Raw genomic sequence first — 16,189 nt, 5'->3', positions numbered from 1 at the left:
ATGTTATACTCCAATATTGTCACGGTTTTACTGTCTCTCGACCAATCAGATTGCAGGGCCAGAACTAACTGTTGTATAATACATGTTTTATAATACACTATGTCATTGTTTGTCATTGAACGCAGATTTAAGGACCTTTAGGTGTTTATTAATGTCCATTAATTGTCCACAACTTGTCCTATAAAGACATATTTCATATTTTTACAGCTGTTTCACTATATTGACATTCATTTTCTGTACAGCAGCTGCCAACTTTTATGAACAATATCTGCCACATTTGCTGAAACTGTCACCACACCCACACAGTAGTACATGAGACCATCATGTCCCTTCTATTCATAGTGCTTCTGATGGCATTTGCTCGAATGTACCACAGCTGAAGGGAAACAACCAATCAGAGCCGAGGGGTCTCCAACGCAGGTGTCAGTCACATCAGTCACTGCTCATGTACTGTAATCAAACTGTCAAACTAGACAGCGGTGATCAAATATGAATCGAGATTCTGTAACTGCATTGACTAATTCTCGTCTCAGATGTTTTCATAAATATATTTTAGTGTACTGTTTAGCTGTAAAATAAGAATGTTGCCCCGGCTGGTGGGTGGTGCTTCGTTGTGGCTCAACTTTGTCATTTTACAGCTAAACAGTACACTAAATTGTGTTTCTGAAAACATCTGAGATAAGAAATAGGCAATGCAGTAACAGAATCCTGATTCATATTTGATCAGCGCTGCTTAGTTTGACAGTTTAAACACAGTTCACAAGCAGCGATTGGCATGATTGACAGCTGTGTTACAGACTCCTCGGCTCTGATTGGTTGTTTCTCTTAAGCTGCAGTTAATTCTAGCAAATGCCATCAGAAGCACCATGAGGAGGAACTTTTTTTTTTTCACAGACTGTCTCATGTACTAATGTAAGGATGTAGTGACAGTTTTATATGTTACCAACTACACTTATATCTGAGTACACCTACATCATACAGTAGTCTTATCTTACGATTTAATAATGACGAAAACTCTGTCTGTGTGTCTGTTCCACGTTTTTCTCCTCACTGACTTGGTCAATCCATGTGAAATTTGGCACAGTGGTAGAGGGTCATGGGAGGATGCAAATGAAGCAATATTACATCAATTGGCCAAAGGGGTCGCTATAGTAACCGATTGAAATTGCAAACGTTGAATGGCCATATCTCATGCCCCGTATGTCGTAGAGACATGAAACTAGCTAATTTCTTATCTAGGCTTAACCGCCATATCAATTTTTACTAAACTTGGTAGATATGTAGAACAGGATGCCTCAAGGTGACTGGAGAAATTTAACTCTAATTAGCAACTGGGTGGCGCTATAACAACAGAAAAATGCTTAAAAATGGCTAAAATGTGACTGATCGCTGTGGCTCCCCCTGTGGCCCAATGTTGTTGGGTTTGGTTTTTTTTCTCATTTTTGGTATGACTAAGTCATGGTATGGTATGCTGTACTCAATGGGTAAGGACTAGTGTGTTATAAACCATATACAGTACATTTGTATAATGTTCCTAAATACTAAATACTTGAAGTGATGCCAACATTTATAAAGAGATATTTAATTGTTACTTGACCCCATGCCATGCATGTCTAACTCAGAGAGTGTGATGCAGAGATGTTGTGGCATTTGTTATCTCGTCACATCAACTCAAACATCGGCTCTGCTCCAAGATCTCCATTTGATTTGTATTAAGGGAACTTCAAAGCAAATGCCTTCAACATGTGTTTGACACGACACACATTGTCATGTTTTACCAGATATATAAATATCTCCTGGACCTCCATTAATTAAACAACAGAGGAAATTAAAGTGCTATAAATATGAGTATTGTCCTTCCACCCTACAGAACAAATCTAATTAAGTTCGGGATTTCGTAAAAGGCAGAGCTCAGCGAGTGTTTCTGCGATCATGAGGTATCATCATTTTCACAGGTTCTTAGATTAGCAACTGTTAGGCCCAATTCTACTCCTTTGTCACAGGAAAGACTTGCAAGCCTGCTGCAACAGAATACCAGTGACATATGAGAGCTTCTCCACGGCTAAAGTCGGATCCTCTGCAGTGCCAAGGTGCATTAAGGAGATTATCGTAAAGACCAAAACAATGTCTGAACTTCAGTAACCGATACGCCTGCCAGAACAATATTTACACAAGGTTAAAAAATGCTGCATTGTAAGAGTCTTGATCTATTTATACGCTTTAAAATTCAGTGTCTAGTTTAACTGTGTCTATTGTGTGGCACCTTTTCTCTTCCAGTTACAGTTTACAATGAGAAAAATGTTTTATGAGCCCCCTGTAACCACATACTGTAGTCCCCCGAGGACATTGTGGCTTCTCTTTAAAACAATTGATAGTGATTGTCATGAGTGAAAAAACATCACATCACTCTATTCATGTTTGTTTGTGCTGATAAAGCCGAGTTAATCTAGTGATGACACCACTAATGAGCTTTTGGCATTTATACTGCACACACACTTTGTATTTATTCCTCATATAAATTCTTATTTTTCTTAAACTTACCTCTGTAAACCAGCGACTCTGAAAGTACAAGTGACACATCTGTGATTAACTGTCTGTGCTGCTCAGCGACAAAAGACGCCAGAGATCACATAAGAGTCAAAAGAATACTCAAGCAGAGACCGTTAAAATACATGACCAAATAAAGCAAGTCATTTGTATCGAGTGAATGCCAATCTCTCTATATAAGAAGGGAGGCTGGACGCCCCCAAGGACTGACACACACCAGTCAAGGTGAGTGAGTTCCAGTCTTTTATTAGCATGAGGAACACCAGCAGCTTAATGAACAATGCAGGGCATGGCCACTTACAGCCAGACACCACAAAGTCAATATATTACTATTGTGTTTGTGCCAGGACTTCAATGTACAGTAAGTTCATTTTTTAATACATTTTAATTACATTTATTACTGAAATCTATTTGTGTCTTTCTTCAGAACCCTCATCAGACCATCAATAATCTTTTCATCTGAGGGGAGGGAAGAAGGTAATTTCTTTATTTATTTCTCAGATGAATGTATGTTCACTAAATCATAACCTTGTGTGAAATAGGTAACAAGTCAATTAACATAGCTAATTTTGTGCATAAGACTCCATTTATGATGTCCGCATCACTCAATAGGAATAAGGCGTTTTTGCTTAGTGTTATTTCTGTTACCTTTGATGACAATGTGTCCTTTCAACGTGATGTAGTGGATTATGTAAGGAGTCATTGCATCAACAAAGACAACATAAAGTTATTGAATAATTCAGTGATGTCACTCTCTCACAAACTGTAAATCTGGGTTTGTGTTAAAGTTTTTTATTTTGCATGAAAACACAAATCAAATTAAACCATTGGTCCATTTTTCTCTGTTCTTCATTTGAGTGTTCAGCGTTGTTCTTCACACTAACAGAAAAAAAAAAAGGCCAGTTGGCATCATGAATGAGATGCTTGAAATACACAAGCCCAAAATTCCAGTTGGCCATCCTGAAACTCTTTGGTTCCCAGTGAAGGTTGCTTTCTGACATCTGGAGTCATGAAATAAATCACTGAAATAAACAACTGCTGCCCTGTTTTTACTCACTTGCAGTAAATCGTCACCATGGGGGACGCGGAAATGGAGTGTTTTGGCGAGGCGGCCATATACCTCCGGAAGCCAGAAAAAGAGAGAATTGAAGCTCAGAACACTCCCTTTGATGCCAAGACGTCATACTTTGTGGCCGAGCCTACAGAGATGTACCTCAAGGGGAAACTCATAAATAGAGAAGGCGGCAAAGCTACCGTGGAGACTCTGTGTGGAAAGGTGAGCATGATGACAGAGGAATGTTAAAATACCTAAGTGTGACGGACTGTGTGCTCCTCATTTGTTGACATACCAGTTAAGGCTGGGTAGTAAATCTATATCTCAATGTTGTGATATGAGAATAGATATTGCCTTAGATTTTGGGAATTGTAATATCTTAAGTGTTGTCTTTTCCTGGTTTTAAAGTCTGTGTTACAATAAAGTGATGTAATTTACTGGCTTTACCACACTGCTCTGTTATTTGCTTTTACTCACTTAGTCATAATATCCTCATTTTTGTGAAAGCACCCATAGTCACCCCTACGATATCATCAAGGTGTTTGGTCAAAATATATTGATGATATTTGTTCTTTTTCCATATTGCCCAGACCTCATAACATTGCATAAAGTGATGACTTGTGATGTAACAAAATATGTTTTAATGTAAGGGTAGAGTCTGCACACTTGTTAATGTTCCCATGAATGTTATTTTAATTACCACCAAGTACCACGTGACCTGTCAGGTGACCTGAACTAGAAGGTATTTGAAGGCATGGTTCTGTATTGTATTTGTCCGATAATAAGCATGACGCTCAAAACATAATTGGGGAAAAACAAAAGAAAAACATTGATGAGAATATGAAATAGTGTGCGGACTCGTCTTTATGTCTACTGTCCAGCACTTACTGTCTGGATGTGTGTGCTTTTTTCAAACCTTTCTGTACAAATTATGTTTAGCACTATAATTTCTTTGCAATAAATCCTAAAGACAAAAGGTAAAAAGATTAAACTGATCTTTTTTTTTAATAGTTTTATAAAGTGTGAACACTGGCTGTAATAGAAATAATAAATACTGACCAGCTTGTTCTCATCACCAGTCGACTGTCAGAGCTGAAGTCTGTGTTGTTTCTGTCCCTGTAACAGACCATCACTGTGAAAGACACTGAAGTCTTCCCCATGAACCCTCCAAAGTACGATAAGATTGAGGACATGGCCATGATGACCCACCTCAGTGAACCCTCTGTGCTGTATAACCTCAAAGAGCGTTATGCAGCATGGATGATCTACGTGAGTCTGACTCGATCATTACATCAGTAGAAAAAACAATGACTACAGGAGGACGTCTGTCGGTAAAACTCCTCTCTGTCTCCACAGACCTACTCAGGGCTGTTCTGCGTCACTGTGAACCCCTACAAGTGGCTCCCAGTGTATGACTCAATAGTTGTAGCAGGATACAGAGGCAAAAAGAGGGTTGAGGCTCCACCCCACATCTTCTCCATCTCTGATAATGCCTACCAGTTCATGCTCACTGGTGTGTGAGAATTGTGCCTAAACGTTGCATGTCTTCAACTGAAAATCATAAATAATATGAATAAATAATGTAAACAGATCATGTAAATAATCTGAAAATGATTTTTGTTTTACAGACCGTGAAAATCAGTCTATCCTTATCACGTAAGTTTGCTAACTTTATACATTATTTACCTAACACACTGGTATTCTGAAATCAGTGTAGCTGCATGTCAGAGAAAATTCTCAGTACACTGTATTTCTGAACATAAACAACATACAGTAATATTCACTGGATAGTCAATTCTGAACAAGAGTTTCTTTCAATGTTTGTTTAGTTCACATAAAACAATATGTCTCTGGTGCTAACTGATCTGTTTTCATGCTCAAAGTGGAGAATCCGGCGCAGGAAAAACTGTCAACACCAAACGTGTCATCCAGTACTTTGCGACAATCGCAGTGGCTGGAGGAAAGAAAGCTGAGCCAGTAGCTGGAAAAATGCAGGTAAATGAACACATCTGTTCTTAGGATAAAAATGTCAAGTGTCTGTTCACACCTGGCATTAGAATGCGTCTCCACATACATCTTGAGTAACCACTTGTGATCGGCTTTCACTTTCATTTAACGTTATCAAAAGTTTTAACGACAGAGTTGAGCCATTTTTGTATTGTTTGTGTGAGTTTGTAGGGTCTGTTAAATACCTGCTGTGTTAGCTCGTGCTAACCAGGCAGACGTTGAACTGACTGTTAAATGGGTGCTGCGTGGTTCGGAAAACGCTCCCTCAAATTTGCTCTGTCAGATCTGTGTAACGGCAGCAACAAAAAGTTGGTTTGTTGGAGAGTCAGATAAGCAAGCGTGTCAGCTGAATAGGTAGTCCTTCAACAGTTCTGGGGACTTAGTGAGAGGAACTGCCCACAGGGAAGCTCCACCGAAAACTACAGACCTTCAAGGGCTACTTTTTTGTTTGCATTCACACTGCCAATAGGAACACTTAATGACATATTGTAAGCCAGGCAGCAACTGGTACAGCACCATCGCTTTGATCAGTCAAAAATGCTTTGTATTTTTACTGTCACTTATCTGCTCAGTAAATGCATTGGGGAGGCTTTGAGTGCACTCACACCTGTATCAAGAGCTGCCCACTTGTGATCCAATCAGTCAATATGCATGTTAATATTGGGTGTTGAATAATATTGGACCAGCTGGTATGAAGCATTAATTTTAGTTTTTTCTCTGACTTGTTTTCTGAATAAAGGGGTCGCTGGAGGATCAAATCATTGCAGCCAACCCTCTGCTGGAAGCTTATGGTAATGCCAAAACTGTGAGGAATGACAACTCATCCCGCTTTGTAAGTTCTTGTTAATCTGAGTCTTATGAAACAAAATCTCAATGCAAAATTTATAACTCTAATGCAAGGTCCACTTTTAAATAGGGTAAATTCATCAGAATCCATTTTGGAACGACTGGGAAGCTGGCCTCAGCAGACATTGAAACATGTAAGACTAGAAATCATAAAACAGTTTGTTTTTGTTCAGCTCATTCTACAGAACTGAATGGTGCCTAACTGTGTGTCTGACAGATCTGCTGGAGAAGTCTCGTGTGACGTTTCAGCTGTCTGCTGAGAGGAGCTACCACATCTTCTATCAGCTCATGACAGGTCACAAACCTGAGCTGATAGGTGAGACATTTTTGATTTTTAAAGGCCAATCATTACTTGCTCTTTGATGTATATTTGTTTACAAGCATTAATCACGAGAGCTTTCTTTCTTCAGAGGCTCTCCTGATCACCACCAATCCATATGACTATCCCATGATCAGTCAGGGTGAAATCACTGTCAAGAGTATCGATGACGTTGAGGAGTTCATTGCTACTGATGTGAGAAAATAATCAAATCCCCACCCTCAAAAACAAAATTTGCATTCAGAAATGTGTTAATGTTTTTCCTGAGAGCAGAACTCATAACTTTTCTTTGAATCTTCACAGACTGCCATTGACATCCTGGGCTTCACTGGAGAAGAGAAGGCAAGCATTTACAAGCTGACTGGAGCAGTGATGCATCACGGAGCGCTGAAGTTCAAGCAGAAGCAGCGTGAAGAGCAGGCTGAGCCTGACGGCACTGAGGGTATGTCACACTTTTGACAACCAGTGAAAAGTTATGATTTGGAATCTTTTGTAATCTATTTAAATGACATCTTATCTCTTGGTTACCTCTTCTTTTCAGTCGCCGATAAAATCTCATACCTCATGGGCCTAAACTCAGCCGACTTACTGAAAGCATTGTGCTACCCCAGGGTAAAAGTCGGAAATGAGTTTGTGACTAAGGGCCAGACTGTGCCTCAGGTAAAGTGTTCACATACAGTCCTACACCCTGTTTAACCCCTAAGAACTCTGAATCATTTCGTTGTTTATTTGTGTAACAGCCTCATTAATTTTATCATTGTTGCATCTGTAAAAATCAGGTAAACAATGCTGTCATGGCCCTCTGCAAGTCTGTCTATGAGAAAATGTTCTTGTGGATGGTCGTCAGAATTAATGAGATGTTGGATACCAAGCAGGCAAGAAGCTATTTCATCGGTGTCCTGGATATTGCTGGGTTTGAAATCTTTGATGTGAGTTTTGTGACACTGTTTTGTTTTTGATAATGATAATGATAATGATGATGATGATTTTGTGGTTGAGGAAGTAACTTTGACTTGTTACAAATTAAGTTCAACAGCTTGGAGCAGCTGTGCATCAACTTCACCAATGAAAAACTGCAACAGTTTTTCAACCACCACATGTTTGTCCTGGAGCAAGAGGAGTACAAGAAAGAGGGAATTGAGTGGGAGTTCATTGATTTTGGTATGGACTTGGCTGCCTGTATTGAGCTGATTGAGAAGGTGCGCACCATATTGTTTATTTACAGACACATAAAACTATCCCATGCCTTGAAAGCTTTTGTTTTAAATAATCATTTCCTCATGACAGCCAATGGGCATCTTCTCCATCCTTGAAGAGGAGTGCATGTTCCCCAAGGCTACAGACATGACCTTCAAGAACAAACTGTATGACCAGCATCTTGGAAAAACCAAAGCTTTTGAGAAGCCAAAACCTGCCAAAGGCAAAGCTGAGGCTCACTTTTCTCTGGTGCACTATGCCGGCACTGTTGACTACAACATCAATGGCTGGCTCGACAAAAACAAAGACCCCCTGAACGACTCAGTTGTTCAGCTCTACCAGAAGTCTTCAACCAAACTGTTGGCCTTCCTGTATGCATCACATGCCTCAGCAGATGGTACATGCTGTTGCTCATCCCTACATTATTAGATACATTAAAAAATGAAAACGTGTGACTTCTGTTGAATTTAACCATTTTAATGTAATTGTTGTCACGCTGACAGCTGAAGGCGGTGGTGGTGGTGGTGGTGGAAAGAAAGGTGGCAAGAAGAAGGGTGGTTCCTTCCAGACTGTGTCTGCATTGTTTAGGGTAAGATTAAAATCAACCTTTGTACTCCATTGCACTTATTAAAAGGCAATAAATCAAGTTCAAGTTTATAGTTTCTTTGCACATCATATCATACATCGGTGTGCTGTCCAGATGGACAGCAGGCAGCTGTAGTAATAGAGTGCCTTTTGCCAATGCAATGTCATTTTAATTCTTCAGGAGAATTTGGGCAAGCTGATGACAAATTTGAGGAGCACACATCCCCATTTTGTGCGTTGCCTGATTCCCAATGAGTCAAAGACACCAGGTATGTGCCCTTTTTTTCAGCGTTGATTTAACTCATAAATTTAATAAAGATATGGATGTTGGAGACATAAAGCAAGTCAAAGAATGTATCATGGGATCTGACCATTTCTAGTACAGATACTAATTACAAATAATAAATAATATTTCATAGGTCTCATGGAGAACTTCCTGGTCATCCACCAGCTGAGGTGTAACGGCGTGCTGGAAGGTATCAGGATCTGCAGGAAAGGTTTCCCCAGCAGAATCCTCTACGGTGACTTCAAGCAGAGGTAGCAGAAATATAATCTTGACACCCATTGAAAAGCATCTTAGAACGAATGTGTCTAACCAAATGAAATCCTTGCTTTTAGATACAAAGTACTGAATGCTAGTGTCATCCCAGAGGGCCAATTCATTGACAACAAGAAAGCCTCAGAGAAACTGCTGGGATCTATCGATGTAGACCATACTCAGTACAAGTTTGGCCACACTAAGGTAGAGTAATAGTTGTTTCCCTGGCTTACCAGGCTTTTTACAAAGAGGTGTAAATTAACTTTCATCAAAAATCATTATTTAAAAATAAATTAATTACTGGCTCTCAGGTGTTCTTCAAAGCCGGTCTGCTGGGAGTTCTGGAGGAGATGAGAGATGAGAAACTGGCTGAGCTGGTCACAATGACTCAGTCTCTCTGCCGAGGTTTCCAAATGAGGAAAGAGTTTGTCAAGATGATGGAGCGCAGGTACTATGTCTGTCTGTTACTGATGTTGTCTAAATTTTTAAACGCATGTTTTTAAAGTCTGGCACTTTTCAACATTTTCTAACTCAAACTAATTTTTTCTGTGTTGCTGTCAGAGAGGCCATTTACACCATCCAGTACAACGTCCGCTCATTCATGAATGTCAAAACTTGGCCATGGATGAAGCTGTACTTCAAGATTAAGCCCCTGCTGAAGAGCGCAGAGACTGAAAAAGAGATGGCACAAATGAAAGAGGACTTTGGAAAGACCAAAGAGGAACTTGCAAAGGTTTCGGCTAAGAAGAAGGAACTGGAGGAGAAGATGGTGTCTCTGCTGCAGGAGAAGAATGACCTGTTGTTGCAAGTGCAGTCTGTAAGCTGGATTTTCCACTTCATGTGTATGTAAAGTAAATATTCTACATCAAATGACTGATTTGGCAATTACAAATACCTGTTTGTGTTGACTTTAAGGAAGCTGAAAACCTCAGTGATGCAGAGGAAAGGTGTGAGGGGCTAATCAAAGCAAAAATCCAGCTTGAGGCCAAACTCAAAGAGACATCTGAGAGACTGGAGGATGAGGAGGAAATGAATGCTGAGTTGACTGCAAAGAAGAGGAAGCTGGAGGATGAGTGCTCTGAGCTGAAGAAAGACATTGATGACTTGGAGCTCACCCTGGCCAAAGTGGAAAAGGAGAAACATGCCACTGAGAACAAGGTCACAAGAAGGCTTTTCAAATAAATTTTTTCTCCTGTAGATGAAAAATGTGTCAGTAATTAAAACTCATGTCAACTTTTATAGGTCAAAAACCTTACAGAGGAAATGGCATCTCAAGATGAGACCATTGCCAAGTTGACCAAAGAGAAGAAAGCCCTCCAAGAGGCCCATCAGCAGACCCTTGATGATCTGCAGGCAGAGGAAGACAAAGTCAACTCTCTGACGAAGTCCAAGACCAAACTAGAGCAGCAAGTTGACGATGTGAGTATTCTACATTTAAAAGCAAACGTTAATTCGCTTATAAAACAGCAACATTCTTGATATTCTAATGATGTCAGTCCTAATCAATTAGATGACAACTGTGGTAACAGCACTGACAAATTGACTGTCCAGCATTCTATCAATATTATGCCGGTCCATCACGTTCAGTTTTGTTTATGCCACTGTTAATGGATATTGGCCGATGCTCAGGTACACCAGCAAGAGGATGCTGACTACATTTGTCTTAAGGGTCACCAGTGTCACTAATAGCAAGCATTTTCTGAAAGTTACGTACAGAACCTTTAAGAATTATAACTTTAAACATCTGTTACGTTGACAGCTTGAAGGTTCTCTGGAGCAAGAAAAGAAGCTCCGCATGGATCTTGAGCGAGCTAAAAGAAAGCTTGAAGGAGATTTGAAACTGGCCCAGGAATCCATAATGGATCTGGAGAATGACAAGCAACAGGCTGATGAGAAACTTAAGAAGTAAGAATAAACAAACGCCATTCGTCTAGCGACTTGCAAAAAATGATTCCATGAGAGGCACTGCTTACACATAACTTTAATATGCCAATTTATTCTGTCCCCTGCAGGAAGGACTTTGAGGTAACCCAGCTTCTGAGTAAGATCGAGGATGAGCAGTCTCTTGGAATCCAGCTCCAGAAGAAGATAAAGGAACTGCAGGTACGATTGGAAGTATTAGTTGAAGGTATTAAGAACATTCAAATATCTTGAGGGATCTTTAGTTATACCTTTTGTGTTTCAGGCTCGTATTGAGGAGCTGGAGGAAGAGATTGAGGCTGAGCGAGCTGCTCGGGCCAAGGTGGAGAAGCAGAGGTCTGATCTCTCCAGGGAACTTGAGGAGATCAGCGAGAGGCTCGAAGAAGCTGGCGGAGCGACAGCTGCTCAGATAGAGATGAACAAGAAGCGTGAAGCCGAGTTTCAGAAGCTGCGACGTGATCTCGAAGAGTCCACCCTGCAGCATGAGGCCACCGCTGCAGCTCTCCGCAAGAAGCAAGCTGACAGCGTGGCAGAGCTAGGAGAACAGATTGATAACCTCCAGAGAGTCAAACAGAAGCTGGAGAAAGAGAAAAGTGAATACAGGATGGAGATCGATGACCTCAGCAGCAATATGGAGTCTGTCGCCAAATCAAAGGTGAGAGAGCTAAAGTTTTTTACAGGGAACAAAAAAAGGGTAATATTTTCATTACTAATACATGTTTCCTTTTGCCAGGCAAACCTTGAGAAGTTATGCAGGACATTAGAGGATCAACTGAGTGAGCTCAAATCCAAGAATGATGAAAATGTTCGTCAGCTAAATGATTTCAGTGCACAAAAAGCACGGCTTCAAACTGAAAATGGTATGAATATTATGTTTTTTCTGCAAACTAAGTCTAACTTGTCTTGAATGTACTTAATTCAAACTTTACCTCCTATTGTTTCTCCCCTATTTTTAACAACCCTATTCCACCTTTGCTCTCTTCTACCTAAATTTAAGATCTTGTTAATACATGCACACATCAGCATGTTACTAGCTGCAAAATCTCCCTCTGTTCAACATTATGGCTGAGGAGGAAAACACTGTATACATTGCTACATAAGCTGTTGCAATTTTGTTCTGATGTACGTTATATTTTTGATTAGGTGAATTTACACGTCAGATGGAGGAGAAAGAAGCTCTAATTTCTCAACTGACAAGAGGCAAGCAGGCTTACACTCAGCAGATTGAGGAACTGAAGAGGCACATAGAGGAGGAAGTCAAGGTAACAGTCCATCAAATCAGCAGGATAATTACAAAGCAAAAGGCCACCAGACAATTGGTATCAAATATTAATCAGGTGCTCATTTTGTCCATAGGCCAAGAACGCCTTGGCTCACGCTGTTCAGTCAGCTCGCCATGACTGCGACCTGCTCAGAGAGCAGTATGAGGAGGAGCAGGAGGCCAAATGTGAGCTGCAACGTGGCATGTCCAAGGCTAACAGCGAGGTGGCTCAGTGGAGAACCAAATATGAGACTGATGCCATTCAGCGCACTGAGGAGCTGGAGGAGGCCAAGTAAATAACCGTCCTAAAATTACACAGTTTTCACATGCCTTTATTTAGTTAATCATCATAAATCTTTTTGCAGGAAAAAGCTTGCCCAGCGTCTTCAGGATGCAGAGGAATCCATCGAGGCTGTGAATGCAAAATGTGCCTCTCTGGAAAAGACCAAACAGAGACTGCAGGGTGAAGTGGAGGACCTGATGATTGATGTGGAGAGAGCTAATGCTCTGGCTGCTAACCTCGACAAGAAACAAAGGAACTTTGATAAGGTCAGATATTTTTGTATAAACATGTACTATTGACTGGATAACATGAGATGACAAAAAGAAACTCAGTTGTTTCTTGTACTTTCAGGTTCTTGCAGAGTGGAAGCAGAAGTATGAAGAGAGCCAGGCAGAGCTGGAGGGAGCTCAGAAGGAGAGCCGCTCATTGAGCACTGAGATATTCAAGCTTAAAAATTCATATGAAGAAGCTCTGGACCAACTGGAGACAATGAAGAGGGAGAACAAGAACCTGCAACGTAACATAGTTCATTCTGCTTTTCCCAAAATATATGCACACACCAAGTCAATTTATCTAAAGTTTCTCTTTTACTTTGTTTTTTTATATTGCTTTATATTCTAATATGTATAAATCTGCTCCAACAGAGGAGATCTCAGACTTGACTGAACAAATTGGTGAGACTGGTAAGACGATTCATGAGCTGGAGAAGGGAAAGAAGACTGTGGAAAGTGAGAAGACAGAGATCCAGACTGCTTTAGAAGAAGCAGAGGTAAATATTAGCAGAGCTTTAGAGCGCACCTGCATGAGACACATTGTGTAAAGGTTTTAGACACCTCAGTGCTATTGTTCTTCAACCTTACTGAGCTTCAGTTTATGCATTTTAAATGAACTGTTCTGTGCTCTAGTTTATAATGACACACTCATTCACAGGCTACTCTGGAACATGAGGAATCCAAGATCATGCGTGTTCAGCTGGAGCTCACCCAAGTCAAGAGTGAAATTGACAGAAAACTTGCAGAGAAGGACGAGGAGATTGAGCAGATCAAGAGGAACAGCCAGAGAGTGATTGAGTCCATGCAAAGCAATTTGGATTCTGAGGTCAGGAGCAGGAATGATGCCCTGAGAATCAAGAAGAAGATGGAGGGAGACCTCAATGAGATGGAGATTCAGCTGAGCCATGCCAACCGCCAGGCAGCTGAAGCCCAGAAACAACTGAGATTTGTGCAGGGACAGCTGAAGGTATATCTACTGAAGGATTTGTGGCAGTGTCTTGCTTCAAAAACAAGCTGAAAGTGTTTGCTGATATATCTATCAATGTTTTACAATTTAGGATGCACAACTGCACCTTGATGAAGCTCTCAGAGGCCAGGAAGACATGAAGGAGCAGGTTGCCATGGTGGAGCGCAGGAACAACCTCATGCTGGCTGAGATTGAGGAGCTGAGAGCTGCACTGGAGCAGACGGAGAGAAGCCGCAAAGTGGCTGAACAGGAGCTGATTGATGCCAGTGAGCGTGTGGGACTGCTGCACTCTCAGGTATGCTCTAAGGCTGAGAAAACAAGAATTTTACTTCGTACTTCTATAGATTAGTACACTGAACTTCATGTTTCCTTCTTCAATAACAGAATACCAGCCTCATCAACACCAAGAAGAAGATGGAGTCTGACCTTGTCCAGGTCCAAGGTGAAGTGGAAGATGCTGTTCAGGAAGCAAGAAATGCTGAAGAAAAGGCCAAGAAGGCCATCACTGATGTGAGTCATCCTTACGCATTTATATGTCACTGAAAACATATAGCTATTATGTCAATGGATAACATTATGCTTCAGGCTACTTCACCTTCTATGGTTCTCTAACAGTAGACTGCAACAGGCTCACACCAAATAAAACTGTATTTAACATTTCAGGCAGCCATGATGGCAGAGGAGCTGAAGAAGGAGCAGGACACAAGCGCTCATTTGGAGAGGATGAAGAAGAACCTGGAGGTGACGGTGAAGGACCTGCAGCACCGCCTTGATGAAGCTGAGAATCTGGCCATGAAGGGTGGCAAGAAGCAGCTCCAGAAACTGGAGCAAAGGGTAAAGACCAATTTGATCTCAACGTTTGATTCAATATTAAAGTCTTTCCCTCCAAGTAACAGCATGCATCGTTCATATCTCAGGTGCGCGAGCTTGAGACAGAAGTTGAAAGTGAGCAGAGACGAGGAGCAGATGCCATCAAAGGTGTTCGTAAATACGAGAGAAGAGTGAAGGAGCTCACCTATCAGGTAGGCAATTTGTGTTCTTATCAACTGATACAGTCGGTGATAAAGGTGCAAATTAATATATTCTAATCATGAATTTGTGTTAACTGCAGACAGAGGAGGACAAGAAGAATGTTGCCAGACTTCAGGATCTGGTGGACAAGCTGCAGCTGAAAGTGAAGGCCTACAAGAGGCAGGCTGAGGAGGCGGTGAGTCAGAACATTTTTACTATATTGTCTCAATAAAGTTGTATACAGTACACTCAGACCTAGAGACAGAAAAATACAACCACACTCTTCTTTTGTGTCTGTTAAATGTCTGACATTATAACCAGAATCAGTAGATATCTTTGTCCTAAGTATTGATGGAAGTTGACTTGGGTGTTGAATATACTCACAGGAGGAGCAGGCCAACACTCACCTGTCCAGGTACAGGAAGGTGCAGCATGAGATGGAAGAAGCCCAGGAGCGCGCTGACATTGCTGAGTCTCAGGTCAACAAGCTGAGGGCAAAGAGTCGTGAAGTTGGAAAAGTAAGTAATTCATAAAAACTAATTGGTTTCATGAGCTAATGTTGTTTGATGGATATATTTTTATAAAAGTATTTACTGTCATTTGTCTGTATCAGTCCTGCAAAGTTTTTACTCTCATAAGCTAAATGCCACTCATTATTTCTTTTTCCATTTTCTGTCCATTTCAGGCAAAGGACGGTGAAGAGTAAGCTGCAAAATTTTTGAGAGGCACGAATGAGAATCATAAAATATGCTTTTTCATTCAAATGCTCTCACTAAATATTGTAGATCTATATTAAATAAATTCTGTTGCCAGTGTGCCGTCTTCATACCTTTTTTTGCACTACACAAACATATGTACCACCACACAAAAAGAGTAGGTTGGTGTCTCTGGATACACTACACTTGTAGTAAAAGAATTACTATTATTTGTAAAAGTCATAGTCTGTTGTAGTAAAACAAACCTTAGACAAGTATATTGTGTCATTATGGTATTGAGTTTGAATATCTTGGGATCTGAATCCACAAATCAAACTCCATTAAACACGATCTGCCATCAGTATATATGTTTTAACGAAAAGCTCGTTCTTATTTTTTCATTTAATTTGCATCATTTTATTTATTTAAAGGAAGTTTTGTTAATGTGGGACAAACAGCATTGATGCCATTGTATCTCAGCCAGTGGTTCCCAACTGGTCCAGCCATGAGGTCTAGATTTCTCCTTACTCATTGGTTCAAGGTCCACACAGTTTTATATAGGCACTGTCCTACTTGGGTTTAGTCATGTAGTTCAGCTAGTTTGCTGTCACTCTACAGCAGGAAACGGCACTGCAGTATAAAAGCTCTGTGCTGGAAATTCACTGTATCTAAAAATAAAGAGTGTTT

The 16,189-nt window shown here is 40.6% G+C and overlaps 1 protein-coding gene across 1 annotated transcript; it reads left to right on the top strand.

Annotated features, from left to right (window-relative positions):
* The first annotated feature begins 2,815 nt into the window (after positions 1 to 2,815).
* LOC125894091 (myosin heavy chain, fast skeletal muscle-like) lies at positions 2,816 to 15,622 on the top strand. Its single transcript, XM_049585250.1, has 40 exons — positions 2,816 to 3,024; positions 3,611 to 3,823; positions 4,727 to 4,870; positions 4,958 to 5,114; positions 5,230 to 5,257; positions 5,485 to 5,596; positions 6,348 to 6,440; positions 6,525 to 6,588; positions 6,672 to 6,770; positions 6,865 to 6,968; positions 7,077 to 7,215; positions 7,315 to 7,433; positions 7,553 to 7,702; positions 7,802 to 7,972; positions 8,061 to 8,367; positions 8,474 to 8,559; positions 8,737 to 8,824; positions 8,975 to 9,092; positions 9,174 to 9,297; positions 9,405 to 9,541; positions 9,655 to 9,910; positions 10,009 to 10,251; positions 10,336 to 10,512; positions 10,853 to 10,998; positions 11,106 to 11,196; positions 11,279 to 11,668; positions 11,747 to 11,873; positions 12,157 to 12,275; positions 12,370 to 12,566; positions 12,640 to 12,823; positions 12,909 to 13,074; positions 13,202 to 13,326; positions 13,488 to 13,796; positions 13,888 to 14,091; positions 14,181 to 14,306; positions 14,460 to 14,630; positions 14,714 to 14,818; positions 14,908 to 15,003; positions 15,194 to 15,325; positions 15,493 to 15,622. Exons 2-40 carry the CDS (start codon positions 3,623 to 3,625, stop codon positions 15,511 to 15,513), a joined length of 5,826 nt encoding a protein of 1,941 aa, XP_049441207.1. The 5' UTR covers positions 2,816 to 3,024; positions 3,611 to 3,622; the 3' UTR covers positions 15,514 to 15,622.
* Positions 15,623 to 16,189: the final 567 nt, after the last annotated feature.

This window comes from Epinephelus fuscoguttatus, linkage group LG1 (assembly GCF_011397635.1).
Source record: "Epinephelus fuscoguttatus linkage group LG1, E.fuscoguttatus.final_Chr_v1".
NCBI lineage: Eukaryota > Metazoa > Chordata > Actinopteri > Perciformes > Serranidae > Epinephelus > Epinephelus fuscoguttatus.
Note: the sequence above shows the minus strand (reverse complement) of the source record. Positions and strands in the feature narration are given on the sequence as shown.

Excerpts from the sequence above, each read along its gene's own strand:
- LOC125894091 (XM_049585250.1), top strand. The coding sequence starts at position 3,623 with ATGGGGGACGCGGAAATGGAGTGTTTTGGCGAGGCGGCCATATACCTC. Across the intron at positions 9,093-9,173 it reads TACGGTGACTTCAAGCAGAG|ATACAAAGTACTGAATGCTA; the intron begins GTAGCAGAAATA and ends CCTTGCTTTTAG. Across the intron at positions 9,911-10,008 it reads TGTTGTTGCAAGTGCAGTCT|GAAGCTGAAAACCTCAGTGA; the intron begins GTAAGCTGGATT and ends GTTGACTTTAAG.